Source organism: Talpa occidentalis, unplaced genomic scaffold (genome assembly GCF_014898055.3).
Source record: "Talpa occidentalis isolate TD23 unplaced genomic scaffold, MPIMG_talOcc4v2.1 talOcc4.17, whole genome shotgun sequence".
Classification (NCBI taxonomy): Eukaryota; Metazoa; Chordata; class Mammalia; order Eulipotyphla; family Talpidae; genus Talpa; species Talpa occidentalis.
The window spans coordinates 47,835,161-47,850,758 of NW_023601754.1; the positions used below are offsets into that span (position 1 = coordinate 47,835,161).

The 15,598-nt window shown below is 60.4% G+C and overlaps 2 protein-coding genes across 2 annotated transcripts; both read right to left on the minus strand.

Moving 5' to 3' along the window:
* Nucleotides 1-2,561: 2,561 nt before the first annotated feature.
* Nucleotides 2,562-9,601, minus strand: LIM2 (lens intrinsic membrane protein 2). Its single transcript, XM_037517145.1, is given in 6 exon segments — nucleotides 2,562-2,626; nucleotides 2,835-2,969; nucleotides 4,821-4,970; nucleotides 9,438-9,527; nucleotides 9,530-9,565; nucleotides 9,568-9,601. Coding segments are annotated over 6 exon segments (507 nt in total). The 3' UTR covers nucleotides 2,562-2,564.
* Nucleotides 9,602-10,152: 551 nt separating this feature from the next.
* On the minus strand, nucleotides 10,153-11,785 carry CUNH19orf84 (chromosome unknown C19orf84 homolog). Its single transcript, XM_037515563.2, has 2 exons — nucleotides 11,751-11,785; nucleotides 10,153-11,262 (listed from the first exon to the last, which is right to left on the minus strand). Exons 1-2 carry the CDS (start codon nucleotides 11,783-11,785, stop codon nucleotides 10,740-10,742), a joined length of 558 nt encoding a protein of 185 aa, XP_037371460.1. The 3' UTR covers nucleotides 10,153-10,739.
* Between the last annotated feature and the right edge of the window lie 3,813 nt (nucleotides 11,786-15,598).

Consider the following 15,598-nt stretch of genomic DNA (forward strand, 5'->3'; position numbering starts at 1 on the left):
TGGCTCTGAAGATAAGGTGGGTCTGGTTTCACCCATTTCCCGGCAGCTGCCTTCACACTCTAGCGTGTCATGTTGTGGTTGAGAGGAGGGTTGTGTGTTCCAGGCTATATAACTCCAGTGCCTGGAGCTCCAACCACCGCCTGAAGCTCGAACCACCGCCTGAAGCTTGAATCATCTGGGGGGCTTCCTGGAAGAGGTGAGAGAGACTTGGGGCCCCAGCGGTGAATGTGCTGGGCTGTGAATTAAATAGAAGGGGGATGTGGCCAGAGGGGACAGTTGGGGGACAATGTGTCATAATTTCCTGTGGGTTCTGCAAGCTTCCGTTGGGGGAGACCGAGGTGGGGGCGGAGGGGCAACTCAAGGGTCTTCACAAAAAGAAGGGGCTGCGGGCCATGGTGCCTGGGGCTGAGGGAAGAAGACCTGGGACCCAGACTCCAGGTCCCGAGGGAGGAAGGGGTGGGGGGAGCTCGGCCTCCCAGCTCCCTGGTTGGAGCTGAGGACCCTGGCAGGTGGAGAACCACATTCTGACAGCTTCTGAGCACCCGCACATCCTGCCGGCAAGTCTCTTCCTAGACAGCTGTGCTCCGGGTGTGACCGAACGCCGGCCTCAGTTTCCCTCAGGCAATAGAAGGAAACAGAGTTTGAGGAAAGGAAAGTGGTTTAATTTGTGGACAGATGAGGAGGCAGCAGCCTCATGTCTGAGAGACAGCCGTCCTGCTCTCGGGCGGGGTGCAGCACTGAGACAGGTGGGCACCAGCCTGTTTTTCTTCAATAGCTGATGTTCCCTTGAAATGCAGGAGTGCTCATCTGGGAGTCTGGGTCGGAAAGATAAACAAGGGGGAAATTGCAACCAATGGGGGAAAGACAAACTGTTAATCTTGTTATCAAAGACAAACCTGTCAGAAAATAGGGGAAAGGCACATTTGTTAATGCCTGTCTGTCTGTAACTGTATCACGGGGCGGGGCCGGGGGCCCTGGGGGGGGCTCTCCAGGGTGAGAGGGGAGGTGGGTGCAGGACCCTCCAAGGCCAGCCTCCGCATCGCAGCACCAGGCGCTGGCCGCACCTCACCTGAGAGCAGGTGTGCGGTCCAGGTGCACTGCCAGGTGGGACGTGGCACCTGGACTTCTAGGAAGCTGAGCGTGACCCAGAAGCGAACCTGTCGTGAAGACTGAGTCCCGGGACAGCTGGCCCCAGGGACGCCAAAGCGCTGCTCGCCCAGGGCACGCCCACCCCGGTGAGCTGACCGCCTCTGCTGCCCACAAGCTCGCCAGGCCTGCGGCGGCGGAGCCACACTGGGGCAAAGGCTTCAGCACAGGACAGACCTCTGAGGCAGCCAAGGGGCCCCAGGGCGCGAGGGCGGGGCTGCGAGGGGAGGACGCCACCTTGTGGGAATGCAGCCCCGCCCCTACCCTCCAACTAACCCCATGTTTATTTGCAAACCCAGCCCCCAGCTCAACCCCAAGCCCATCCTGGTTCCCAGCTCAGCCCCACGCCCACGCCCTCACCCTTCTCAACCCCTATAACTCCTGCCCTGACCCCCACCCCACTATCATTTCCCTCCTGCCTCCAGGCCCAAGCTTGTAACCCTGGGATTTCCTCAGGGGTGGGGGGCACTGAGTGGCATCTTTGGGGAAGCGCCTGGAGATAGGGCTGTTGCCAGGGCAACTGACCAAGCCCTGAGCTCCTGGAGCCTCAGCTCGCCCCAGGCCCCCCAGAGGGGTGAAGGGCTGGAGGCTGAGTTCAGTCAGTGGTCAATGAAACCCCCATGTGACCCCAAAAGGACAGGGTTTAGAGAGCTCCCTGGTGCGTGAACACAAATGCTGGGGGAGAGGGCACCCCTGGAGGGGTGTGAGAGCCCCTTTCCGTGCCTCCCCCAGCCTCTCCCCTGTGGTTGCGCCTGAGTCAGATCCTTCTCTGATACACCCCAGGGAGAGAAGCTTCCCGCCATCCCTGAGCATCAACAGGTCAACCGGACCCACAGAGGGGAACTTGGGGAGTTGCCAAAGTACAGGTGACCCCGGGGCCTGGAAGGGGAGGCGAGGTGGGGGGGGTGCGTCTCCTGGACCAAGCCCTTAACCTGCAGGAAGGGACCCGGTTCTGCAGGCTGATGTGTCAGGCCTGGGCTCCTGGTGTGGTGTAGCGGGAGGGGGGGACAGCCCCCTGCAGGTGTGGTGTTCCCAGAAGTTGGATGGCGTTAGCCCCCCAGTCTGGCCTCTGCACACACCCGCCCTAGCCCAGCACCTCGCCCCATGCACCACACCCCTGTGTGTTTCTCTGCACCCCGCCCCCGGGGATTCACCCGCCTGTAGTTTCACATCAGTTTTGTTAGGCTCCCAAACACAACTCTAATGGGTACCCCATTTCTCTGACACCCCCCATGGGTGGGGTCTCCGGCCTTCCCCCGTGGGACACAGGAGTCAGGGGCCGCCACCCAGAGCCAGGACCGAGCCTCCTCACGCCTCCAGGACCCAGGATTCCAGGCCTCTAGGCCTCCCCCTCGCCTCCTCAGCTCAGCATCTCCTCTTCACTTTCACTTGTGGATGAAGTCGGGGGGCTTTCGTGCTCAGCGGGGAGCGGACAGGCGCCGACACTCGTGCATCCGGTAGGCGCACATGTAGAAGGTCCCTGCCCGAGAAGAGACCCCAGTCGACCCCCCAGGTCTCCCAGCCCCCCTCCCCCCACATCCCCCAGCCCCTGCGCCACCCAACACCCTACAACACCCTCCCTGGCCTGCCCTCCCTCTCAGTGCTGGGGGCCAGGTGGGAAACCCCATCATCTCACCGTCCCACCATCTGGGGCGCAGCCCTCTCTGCCCCCCACCCCGCCCTCATACCTGCGACGAAGGTCATGAGCAGGGCCACCCCGCCCAGGATGTAGGACCAGGAGAAGCGCCAGTCCCCAAAGCGACGGCCGAGGAAGCTGACCGTGACCCCCGAGTAGATGGCCAAGGCCAACAGGACGAGAAGGGCTGGGGAGCGAGGGGGCGCGCAAGTGGCTGCGGGGACGGGTTGGGGCCTGGAGGTGGGGCTGGGGTAGCCGGGCAGGTGAGAAGCCAAGGGCGGGGGCTCACTCGCCATGGGGTGAAGAATGGGGAGTCGGCGGGTGGGGCGGGCAGGGTGGCTGCGTCTCAGTGGACCTGACAGGCCTTTGTCTCTGGCTCCCCGGAGAAGACCGAACCCTCGGGACTGCCTGAGTAAGCGCGTGGCTTTGTTATTCCGGAGCCTCCCGGTCACACCTGAGCTGATGGCTGAGGTGACTCAGTGGTGACCAGGAGGACCCGCCCCGACAGAGGCTTGGGGCCTGGAGTCGAGGGAGCTGCCCGCCTCGGGGAGGGGAGCGGGAGTGCGTTCATGCGTGGGGCTGGTGGGTGAATCAAGCCCTTGGAGTGGGCCTCGGTGGGAAGTCTGGGTGGTCCTGTGCTGGCGGGCGAGGGCAGCGTCACCTCCCTGGTGCCATGGGGCAGCTCCGGGTCGGGACCCTCTGGGGCCTCACCCTCTCTATCCCTTTGTTGTTTTTTTAAAAGAATTATTTATTTATGCATACAAGACCTGGGGTGCAGGCCAGAGGTGCGGTGGGGTGGGGGGTGAGAGGAGTCACCGAGACAGAGTGGGGAGCAGAACAGGCAGACTGACAAAATACACTGCTGAGGGGAGCAGCGAGCAAGACAGGAGAAGTCTGCTGCGCCATGTGGGTAGCTCCCTGGCTGGGGATGGAACTCGTGCTGCAGTGGCTGCAGATAGCTTGACAGCGCTGTCTTTAACTCCTGTGCCACCAGGGAGGCCCTCACTGTCTCTTTGTTTGGCAGGCCTGGGGGTGTGTGCCCTGCAACTGTGAGCACACCAGACAGAGTTTTGGAAAATGACCTTCCTTGCTCTGGCTGTCTGGAGAGCACGGCCATCTGCGTGACTTGAAGTCAGAAACGGCTCTGCAGAATCTGCTGGTAGAGCCGGCTTTTCACCCCACTGACGATCAGGGAGCAGATAAAGATTTAACAATAAGCCCCCAGCCTCTGCAGCTCCATGGAAAGGGAGCATTAAACCTGCAGGGCCTTCCTCCAGCATAGGCATATCTTTAGGTGAAAATAAGTTTGGACTCAAAGCCCACTGTCAAGAATAATTATAATTTGGGGAGCCTCCCGGGTGGCACTGGGGTTAAGCGCTGTAGCACTATGAAGCTATCACCAGCCACTGCAGCATGAATTTGATCCCTGGCCAGGAAGGTGACCCAGAGGTCACAGCAGACCTCTCCTGTCTCCCCTCAGCCATGTGTTTCAGTAGATCCACCTGTTCTGTTCCCCACTCTGTCTCTGGTGAATCCTCTCACCCCTGCACCTCTTGCCTATACCCCAGTTCTTCTACGCAAAAGTAAATAAAAAAAGGAATTATATTTTTAATGTCAATGGCTGGCAGCTCCGACCTGTATAAATGAAATCCACACTTGCGTTTGCCAGAGCAGCCGTCTCAGAGAGAGCCCGTGAGGTCCAGGTAGCGTGGTAACACTATCCCTGTACGTAGGAGGCTTTCCTGGGCTCTGAGTTTTCTAAACTGAGAGGGCCCTGGGAACCCCCCAATATGTAGCTGGTTGGTCAACATGCAAAGAGTGGCCTGGGGACCCCACCTGCAGGTGAGGCGAGGGCAGACTCATTGGGACCGCACCCCTAAACCTGTGGGGCAGCTCTGGCCAGTGCGCCAGCTGCTGTCAGGACAGGCTGGATTAGAAACAGTCTTGGAGTTGGCACCAGGGGTGGGAGGGATTGAGGCTGGAGAGGAGCAGGGGGCTGAGGGTCGGGGTGGTGGACGGGGAGAGGGGATCCACTCACTGGAGGCAAAACACAGGATGCCCGCAGAGAATGGCTGGGAGAGGCGGCTGAAGGTGGGCTGCTGAGCGAAGGCCAGGACTCCCAAGATGATGGTGGAGGTGGCGCACAGCGCAGACAGGATCATGAAGGCTCGGGTGACATTCCAGTATGCTGTGGGGGCACCCCACAGTCACCCCCACCCCTCTTCCACCCTTGGTGACAAACACTGCTATTCCTCAGGAAGCAAAGCTTCGCCTCTCTCCATATCCCTAACCCAGCTTCTCCTCTACCTTTCTGCAAACACCCACCTCTTCACCGAACTCCTATTCATCCTCTAAAGCCCAGCTCTCCAGTCCCCTCCTCTGGAAAGCATGCCTCCAGTGTCATCCTCACTCCACTTCTGAACTGTGACTCCCATCCATCTCCTCCTCCAGGCTGATTGCTCCCTGGGGACAGCGACTGGGCTGATTCTATTTCAGAAGAAGCCCAGCAGAGGCGGCTCTCCTGCCCACCTGCGACTATGCAGATGCCTCTCTTTTTCTTTCTCCTTTTACTAATAAAGCTGTCTTTTTAAAATGTAAAAAAAAAAAATGAGAAGAAGCAGCAGCCCAGCAGGGGTTTGGTTTGCACCCCTGCCTGGAGAGGTGCTTGCAGGATGTGTGATTATACTAGTGTAAACACAGCTCCTCCCTCTAGCACACGGTTAAGCAAAGCCGCTGACATCAGACACAGTTCTGCAAAAATCTGCTACTAGAGGGTAAAGCCCATCCTTTCACCCCTACCGACCAAAGAGCAGATAAAGGAGATTTAACAACAGGTCCCCAGCCCCTGCTGCTCTGCAGGGCATTCCTGAGAAAGGGGAGATGAAACCTGCATTGCCTTCCTCTGCTCATCCATCTGTGCTTCTCTAGGTCAAAATAACTTAGAACTAGGAGCCCCTGTGTCAAGAATAAGTACATTTTTTAATGTCAATGATTTGCTGTTCCTATCTATGTAAATAAAATTCAAACGTGTTTGTTGGAGCAGTTTCAACAGAGTGAAATCTGTAGGGCTGCGGGCTAGGTGCCAACCCTCACGTTGATGATCTGATCAACTTTATCATGCAGATTTTATTTCCAGGTAACTCACGAATGAATGAACGTATGAGTGAGTGAATGCTGATTTCCTGTGTCCTCCCGGTCTTCACATTTTATCCTGCCTCCTGTGCTCTCATTTATCCCCTTCATACCACTCATTCAGATCTGAAAATGTCACATTTATTTTGGACAATTCTGTGTCTCCCCACTGACTCCTCAGCCTTATGAGGAAAGGGCCTTGCGTTCTCCTTTGCTGCTGTGCCGCCAGCTCCCAATCCTGCTCAGAAAACACGCTGAGAGCTCTGGGGGTCATTCTCCCCTGTGCTGAGCTCCGGGCTGGGCTCCCAGGACATGCTTTGTGAAAAATATCATGATCTCATCCTCCTCTTAGCCATGGCCAAGCAGGTGCCAGATGCTCTTCCTATGGACGAGCCTGACTGCTTCTTCCAACAACCTTAAGCTGTGTGGACTATTTTTATCCCCATTTCTCAAGTGAAGAAACTGAGCCTTGAAACGGCACAGGCACTTACGGGACTGACACTGGACACAAAGCTCTGAGCCCTCGTTCTCCCAGGAACTGTCTCTCCAGCACCCCTGACAATTACACCCTTCCACCTGGCCACCGAAATGCTATCCTTGCAAAATGCAGTCTTTTGCCTTGTACAAGTCTCAGTGGAAAATGTTCCTGGCTATTTCTCTCCACGGATGTTGTTATGAGTCGAAAAGCGTCCCCTCTCATCCTTCCAAATTCTTACTTTGATGATCCAACCCCCCAGGGCCTCAGAATATGACCTCATTTGGAAATAGGGCCATGGCACATGGAATCAGTTAAGATGAGGCCACACAGGAGTCGGGTGGGTCCCTCAAAAACATGACGGGTGTCCTCATGAAACCGGGAAATTCGGAGACATACAGGCCACGTGGACATGGACGCAGACATCAAGCAATGTAGTTTCGTGCCAAGGACTGGCAGAGTTGGTCAGGGAACAACCAGAAGCTCTGGGAGAAGCCAGGAACAAATCCTCCCTTCCAACCCTCGTAAGAAATCATTTGGGGAACAGTTTGTCCTGAATGAATTCCACCCACTGCTACCGCCAATGCCAAAGAGCCCAAGCGCCGAGGACTACAACTCCCATAATGCCAGAGACCTGCCGCGACACTTGGCTTCTTGGCGTGGGGGTTGCTGGGAACTCGGGGCGGAACTTAGCGGCCATATTTGGTCAAAGCGGACAGTGGCTCTGCCCGCCGGGACCTGCCTGCCCGCAGCGAGCGCCGGGGTCGCCGCCCAGACGCGTGACAGGTAGGATGCGTTGGCGGGTCCCCCGTTCCCTCCACGCCAGTCCCGTGCGGATGAGCCTCTTGTCAGCTTTCCCCGGTGCCTGCCCTTGGGCCTTGTCCTGACTTCGCGCGGGTGAGGCCTCCCCGAGGCATCCCGTGTCCCTCTGGGGCACCCCGGAACAGGGGCACCCCGGAACAGAGCCAGCGTGTCGCCCCGTTAATGCCAGACTCCCGGCCGCCGGGGGCCGAGACCACGCCCCTCGGGGGGTTCTGCCCCCAGCGAGTCCGGGGAGCCCCAGAGCGCGGCGCGAGACCTCCCGGCGGTTCCGAGCTCGAGGGCCGGAGAGCGGGTTCTGGCCCGTGTCCGGCCCGGCGAGTGGGTTCTGGCCCGTGTCCGGCTCGGCGAGCGGGTTCCGGCCCGTGTCCGGCTAGGCGAGTGGGTTCCGGCCCGTGTCCGGCCCGGCGAGCGGGTTCCGGCCCGTGTCCGGGCCCGGCGAGCGGGTTCCGGCCCGTGTCCGGGCTCGGCGAGTGGGTTCTGGCCCGTGTCCGGCCCGGCGAGCGGGTTCCGGCCCGTGTCCGGCCCGGCGAGCGGGTTCCGGCCCGTGTCCGGCCCGGCGAGCGGGTTCCGGCCCGTGTCCGGCTCGGCGAGTGGGTTCCGGCCCGTGTCCGGCTCGGCGAGTGGGTTCTGGCCCGTGTCCGGCTTGGCGAGTGGGTTCCGGCCCGTGTCCGGCTCGGCCGCTCCGAGAGGGCGAGAGCCGGGGTGCACAGCCCAGTGGGCCGCGTGGGGGCCCGGCCACTGCCCGGCTGTCGGTCAAGACACCCTTTCAGATCATGTCCTGGAGGGGCCCTGGGCCGCGGCCGCTCGCACCAGGGGCTGGGACTGCGCGCCGAGTTTCCAGGCCCTCTGCGGCCCGAGCCCTGGCGGCAGCAGCAGGAGCCACGCGCCCCGGGAACGCCTGCCCGCGCCGGTGCACGGGAAGTCAGGTCGGGGATCCCGTCCTGAATGTGGTGTGTGACTTACAACTGACTTAGAGGCCGGCGGTGTGGACGCGGTGGTGTGGGCGCACACCCAGGAGGAACCTGGCTGTGGTGCGTCCCGGGGGATTTCGGTTTTGGGTCAAAGGAATGTGCAGACCTCCCTCCTGCCTCCCTCACCCCACCCCAGCCTGGGTACCATGCGGAGAGGATTCTGGTGTCCCCAGGGTGTCCCCAGTCTCAAGCTGGGTGGGGAAGGAGACAGCCCAATGCAGACAATGGGGGAAGTCAGGACTGGGCTGCCCAGGACAAGCCTCCACCCCAGATCCCTGCCTCGGTTTACCTTTCCTGCAAGGGACCGCCCGCTGCCTCTCTCAGAGCAGGTTCAGTGAGATGGGGTAGGTGAAATCTCCAAAGGCCCGTCATGTACCGGGGTTCAGAGAGGGTTGGCTTCTCCTCCCACACGCCCTCAAGAGAAGGTTTGTCTTTCTGAGGTGAAGTCCCTGGTCTGGTTTGCAGACACAGGGGTCCTTTCTCCTGCTGCTGGGAGACTGGAGGGAGCGAGACCATGTCACACGCGCAGAGTCGCGGGTGGGACACAGCCCTGGAGAAACACCAGGTGTGAGTGTTGCTGCTGTCGAGCACCTATGATGTAACAGGCGGCAGGTTATTAACTTCAGGGGATGTGGATTGTAGAAAAGACATCATGTAACACAATCTGTGTCTCTTTCCTGGGGTGCGTACCTGCCTGTCCAGGTGATACGTGTGGATATTATTATATTGTGTTGTTAGCATGCAGGCTGCAGGGCCCCCGCGCTGCAAGCAGCGTTTTTATCCACATTAAAAATACATATTGTGATATATGTACACACGTACACACACACACATGCATGCACACACACGTGCATCTGCCCTGCATGGCCTGGCACCGCGATTCGCAGAAATAACTTGTCTAAAATTGAGCAAATTTAGGGTCTGTATTGCTTCTGTACCCCAGTACCTCACAGTTCCTGACACACAGCAGCTATTTAGGAAATGCTGTTCCCACACCCCTAGCTGCGTCTGCTGACCCGGCTCCTGTGTCTCCCCAGGAGAAGTTTCCTCTCTCTATTGGATCCCCAAGTCAGTCTGTCTTGTACCAGGACTGGGAGCAAACACTCACACCCCAGTTCTGCCCCTTCTGTGCTGAGTGACCTTGGCTGGCTGCGTCCCCCTCTGAACCACACTCTCCACCCCCAGTTGAGGGGCCTGCAGCCATGAGGTGCTGCCCTGGGGCTCCCACCCAGCGGGGCCCCACCCAGAGCCTCACCGATGCGCTCCGGCTGCAGGTAGCACTTGCTGCCCAGGCAGTAGCGCCACAGGCCCTGGTAGGCGAGGGACCCTGACAGCGTGTACGGCTGTCTGTCGCCGTGGCCACCACCAGGAGGATGGCGCCCCGCACGTGCAGAGGAGGCCGCCCCCGAAGCTGTGCATGCTGACCTGCGGGAGGGGAGGGGTCAGAGCTGGGCTCTGGGTCTCAGGGAGAGGCTGGGGGCCTGGGCTCTGGTGTCCCAGGTGAGCAGGGGCCTGGGGCTGGGACACCAGGGGAGGGAGAGGAGTAGGGCCAGGACCTGGACTTGCTGATCCCGGAAGAGGAAGACGCTGGGCCCCTAGGTCTTGGGGAGGAAGGGCCCAGGTCCATGCCTGGTCTTACTTGAGCGGGGGGCGTGCCCTGAGCCCTCCCTCTGCTTCAGTCCTTCTGTATTGACTGGGCCGAGCCAGGTCACTCACCGCTCTGCTCCCGGGTGCCCCAAAGCCCTTAAGCCTCCCCATACAATGGCCCGGGGCCCAGCAGCTTCCAGCGGGCAGAACTGCAGCGGCTGCAGAAGCCCCAAAAAGATTTTGCTGAAGCAGGGCCCCAGCGTCCCTCCCCGCCGTGGGTCCCCTGGCCCCTGCCCGTGACCTTCCCAGCCACCCTGCCACCCCCCTGCTGGCAGCAGCCACTGGGCGCTAAGCACACACAGAGACGGAAACGGGGACAGGCGTTTATTATTCACACAGGACAGGAAACGGGCAGGGGCTGCGGGGGTCTGGACAGCTTGGGCTCTGGATGGTGCGGGCTGTGGGGGAGCGGGGCTGGGTTTGGGGCTGCAGGGAGGTGGAGCTGGGATGAGGGTGGGCTTGGCTCGGGTGGCTGGGGCGCGGGTGAAGAAGCTGGGAGGGGGTGGGGAGGGGTGACTGGGAAGGACACTGCACCTGGAGTGGCCTGCGTGGGGCCTGCAGAGCCTTGGCCAGAGCTCTGGTTTAGGGACGAGGCTGGGGTGGAGCAGGGCCGGGGGCGCACCAGGGCTGGGGGTGAGGTGTGCTATCCCTGTGGCGGAGAGGGTGTCCGCAACAGGGCGAGGCCTGGGTTCTGGCACGGCTTTGGGGTTCAGGGCTCTTTTCTGACTTGGGATCTTGAATCACTGGGGGTCTCACCAGGTGACCACACGGCCCCTTCCTGAGGTTTTGGGGGAAGAGGAATGGGGGTGGGTTGTTTCTTGGGGTATCTCTGAGAAGGCTGCAATGACACAGGGCTCCAAGAATCCTCCCGGGGAGCCTTGCGGGGCCCAGCCTTGCTGGACACGGGGTCCTAATACTCTGTCTCCCAGTCCTCAGCTGCAGGCGCCATGTCCACGGCTGGCTCAGGGCCTTGGGCTTCCGTCTCCCCATCCGGGTTAGGCGGTACCAGTGGGGATGGTGGCTTCATGGGGGGGCTCCTGGGAGCAGCGCCTGCGCCCGCAGCCCAGCCCCTCTCTGGAGGCTCGGCCCTCCCAGGGCCCCATCGCCGCTGGCCCCGACCCCGGCCTGGCCTGGGCCGGACCTCCCGAGCCCCCCGCACCCTGGGTGGACCCGTGGCGCAGCCAGGAGGGGGCCAGCACCCCCCGGAGCAGGGGCAGGAGGGCCAGGCCTGCTGGAGGGCGCAGGCCCCGAGGAGCGCGCTGTGCAGGAGGCAGGAGAGGGCATCCAGGCGGATGGGCACGGTGACCGAGGCCACGCTCTCCGGCAGCCCCAGGTGGGCCGGGTCCACGGCGCCCAGGAGGGAAGGCGGCAGGGCCGGCAGGGGCGCGTGGGGGCGCGGCTCAGGCCCGGGCGGTGGCAGGGGCAGGCCGGTCCTGCAACGAGGGGGACAGGTCAGCGGCCCCGCCGACCGCACGCCTGCCGTTAGGCGCCCGGGCTACTGCAGCCGTTGTCCTGGGGTGTCTCTCTGCGCCTGCCTCTGCCCCCCACCCTCAGACGCAGACGCGGGGCCAGAGCTGGGGCCTGACTCAGTGCCTCCCCAAGGGCGCGGCTCCGGCCAAAGCCTGCAGCAAGTCCCTGGGGCAGCCTCGTTCTTCCCGCTGCGGGAGCGCGGGCCGGAGCGCGGCCCGAGAGGGACGGTGATGGTCACTGGACTGTTCTGTGTGTGTTGTGTGGGGCGTTATGTACTTTCTCCACATGGTAACTGCGTTACTATGGTGATTAGTAACACAGCGCCGCTGCGATAGGCGCAGCGATGCCGACCCCCCCCCCCCCCCCCCCCCCGCCGCGGGCGCCTCCGGCCCGCGCCCCCCCCCCCCGCAGCCCCGCACCCCGGGCCCAGCCCTCGGCGGCGCTGTCCTACCCCGCAGGCCCGGGCCCTTCTTTCTGCTCTTCCATCTTCACAGGGGTTATTTGTTCTAGAACCTTCGCCACGATCTCTCCGGGAGCGGGAGGGCAGCCAGCAGGGGGCGGGGCCTCGTTGGCGGACGTGCGGGGCCTGCGGGGCGGTCGCCCCTCCCTCTGGGGGTGCGGACGCAGCCCCCGCCTTCCGACACCCGCTCCTGAGCCCCCTCTTTCCGCCCCTCCCCCAGCCGCGGGGTGTCCCGTTCTCCTCAGGCTCCCGGAGGGGTCCTCAGACGGGACGGACGGCCCGGGACGCCTCCTCGCGTCTCTGCCGAACCTCGCGACCCCAAGTCCTGGCGTCCGCCGCCTCCCCGTGGGCCCGCGTGGCCCCCAGCCCGGGAGGGGCGCAGGCCGCGGGGCGAAAGCCGCCCCCTCAGGTGACTCCCCGCTTCCCGCCTTCCTTGCGCCCCGCCGCCCCGGCCCTTTCCTCCCTCCTCGCCGCCTCCCTGCCCTCCGCAGACGCCTCGGTGATTGCAGGCTCGTGTAAGCGCCCCGGGCCTGCCGGGTGGTCCGCGGCGTGAACGTCCATTTTCCCGTCGTCCCGGCCGCTCGCGCCCCCCCCCCCCCCCCCGGGTGCTGCTGGGCAGCGCCCTCCCTCTCGGCCCCGCGGGCGGCGGGCAGCGCCCTCCCGGGAGGCAGTTGTGTCCGTTCCCTTGACCGAAGAAGCGGGTGTCAGGGCCGGTGGGCGCCCGGCCCAGGGGCCCCCCAACCAGGAGGCTCCCGCTGGGCCGCGCGCACAGCCGTTGAGGACGAGGGGCTCCGCTTCTGGCTCCCCCGCCGTCGGGGTGAGGAAGGCCAGGGCGGGCGGCGGGGCGCCAACCGTGTGTTTCCTCGGGGAATAGGGCTGTAGCCGCGGCTTCTGGGGGGCCGTGGAGGCGGGGGCCCAGGGGCTGTGTTTCGAGGTGGTGCGGGAGGCCCCTGTGGGGAGGGCGGGAAGACCCGGGAGCCGCCCCTCCCGCGGGTGGAGCCAGGTGTTTGAGGGACTAGGAAGGGATGAACCAGGGGGAGAGAGATGGGTCCATTTTTAAACAGAACTTTTGAATTTTTGGACTGCTTTTGAAGTGCGAAGACATTCTCGAGCAAATGACTATAATAAAGATTCCAGCGGAACCTCCAGCCCAGGTGCAGTGAACACTCCAGCGCAGGCGTCATCAACAAGTTTGCTTCCTTCCAGCTCCTTCCCTCTCAGGATTCATGGCCAGGCCCTCAGCACCCTTATCTACCAGGCCGGGCAGCTGGCCAAGCTGGTCTCCCTCTCCAAGGCCATCGCCGAATGCCTGCATCTTGCCCCCCTTGCCTTGCCCGCCTTGTCTGGGGACTTTGCCTCAAATGGTTGTGCCTGATGAAAAACGATGTTATCCATGTAACACATGTGGACACAGTTGTGTAAAAAAAGGAACTCTTGGTCTTTAAACAGGTGCTCAGACCTTATGGGGATACCCAGGTCTGGGACCTCATGCATGAGTAATACAGCTTCTGACCTCACCATTCCTGAAGTACCGGTTGTTCTTCTTCTGCCTGGGTAAAAAGTAGAATTTCTTTCTACAACACTTTTATATGGACAAAAAAGTTCAAAGTGAATACAGATGCCCACAAAGGTCTCACCTGAATGACCGCCTGTCCGTTTCCTGCCTCCGCGGTCAGGACACGTTTGTCAGAGCAAACCAGACAGCCCCACTGTTAACCAAGCTGCTGATGTGCTGTGGGTTTTGGACATCAGTGTCCTCTTCTCTGTTCTGGAACCCACAGCAGGACCCCACCTCGTCACCAGCTCTCCTGTTGCCCTCTGTCTACAGCAGTTCCTTGGCATCGCCCTGTCCTCCCCACCTGGACCTTCTTGAGGGATGCTAGTCAGTTACTTTATAAAATAGATGTCCGTTTTAATTGATAATTCTGACTCATTTAATCTGCCTTTCACAGATGATCAAACTGGGCCCCTGGGGGTTCAGGAAATGACTCACAGGTTTACCCTCCCAGGGGAGCTAAGCTACAGTTTTGTTTTGTTTGTTTGTTTAAGATTTATTTATTTATTTATACAAGCACTGGGTACACTTAGAAACCAGGGAGGGTGAGAGAATTTACCAGAGCCAGAACGGGGAAAGGAACAGGCAGACTGACGAAAGACACTGCTGAGGGGAGCAGCCGGTGCGGAAGGAGAGGTCTCTGGCGCCATGTGGGACCCTCGCCAGCTGCACGAGATCAAACAGGAGCTGCAGAGGCTGCGGGGCGGCTTCACAGCCCAGTGCTCAACCGCTGCGCCACCAGGGGAGGCCCTAAGCTACAGTTTTAAAGGGGCAGCCTCACACCATGGGAAAGAGGATAGAACCAACCATGTCAAAGTTTGTTCTGGGCTAGACTGTGTCCCGGCATGCTGGGCTCTCTGTCTGCCCCTTCCAGAAAATTCTAAGACCATTGTGGGGAATCAGGATTGCATGCTTCTTGGTCTGGCACGGCGCTTTTGGTTAGCCTGGGGGTCTACCTGTTCTGGTCTCATGTCCAAACAGGGCCCTCCAGTGGAGATTACAGTCCACCTGCTCAAACAGGACTTTTGAGGTTTTCTTTCAAACAGGAATTTTGGGGTTTCTTAGCCCAAGATTCAGTTTCTGTGTTTGATCAGGGCCCAGTGAGTGGTGCCACCCCTGCATTCAAACAGAAGCCAGTTCATGACCCAGTTTATTCTGTTCGGAGGGGCAGCTCACATCTCACTGGCTTACAATTTATTTCTTCCCCCTTAACTGCCTCGAGAACTGTTTGGAAAGTGACAGAATGTGAGACGCCGTTAGGAGAAGAGAAATAGAGTCTTAATGTTACAGGGCAACCCCGATATAAAACGGGTTGTCTGACTGTGGGTCCTCACCCATGTGCTTAAAGGTGACTTAAACTGCAGGCACACACAAAAGGTTAACAAAAGGTTTATTCACAAGGGAAGGGGAAATGAGGAAATGAACAACTCAGGGAGAAAAAGAGGGAGATAAATTCTTAAATGCGTCCTACCCGTTCCGCCTGGAATCCCAAATGACCCGCCGAGACCAAGCGCTGCCTGGCCACGAGAGCGCAAGACCCACTCCCATGGCTGGTTATATTCATAGACAGAGAAAATGGCCGCTTCACTCCACCCTCAGGTTCTTGCAAACCTCTTTTTGGGGATTATGGGATTTGTAGTTCCCAGTGTCTGGATGGAGTGGGTGTGGAGTGCACAAAGCCTGTATGGAGTTTGCCCAGGACATCCTTTCCCCCTCACATTAACAGCACACGCTGGAGCCAGCCAGCAGCGGTGCAGCTGTTTTGTATGTGTGCTGCCTGCGGTTGGGAAGCCTGGCAAAGGAGACAGCCCAAGCTGGGTCTGTGTGCCTGCTGGTGGTTTCCTTTACCCAACGCTGCTCCTCCCAGGAGTGCTGGCTAAGAACACTCAGCCCTCCCTCTAAGTCCCAAGACACAGTTGCCAAAGTCAGGACCCTTAACCCAGTAAACTCAGACCCGTTGCCTAGCGTCGCCCTGTTGTGTTTTCCCGGGTCAAACTGAAGGAGCGCACTCAGGATTTGGGGGCAGAAGGAGAACCAGAATCTCTCCACCTTTACATCTTTGCAGAGAGTGGGCAACCTCTCTCTTGTCTTTCGCTCTTCTCCCCCTTCTTCTTTTTTTTTTTTTTAAGATTTATTTATTCATGCATATAAGAACTGGGGTATGGGCCAGAGGTGTGGGGGCTGAGAGGATCCACCAGAGACAGAGTGGGGAACAGAACAGGCAGACTGACCGAAACACACTGCTGAGGGGAGTAGCGGGTGAGGCAGGAGAGGCCTGCTGCGC

What these genes read in the sequence shown, in the direction of transcription:
- CUNH19orf84 (XM_037515563.2), bottom strand. Translation starts at nt 11,785, where the DNA reads ATGGAAGAGCAGAAAGAAGGGCCCGGGCCTGCGGG. An exon ending in GAAGGGCCCGGGCCTGCGGG is followed by an intron (nt 11,263 to 11,750) that starts GTAGGACAGCGC and finishes CCCTCGTTGCAG; the next exon opens with GACCGGCCTGCCCCTGCCAC.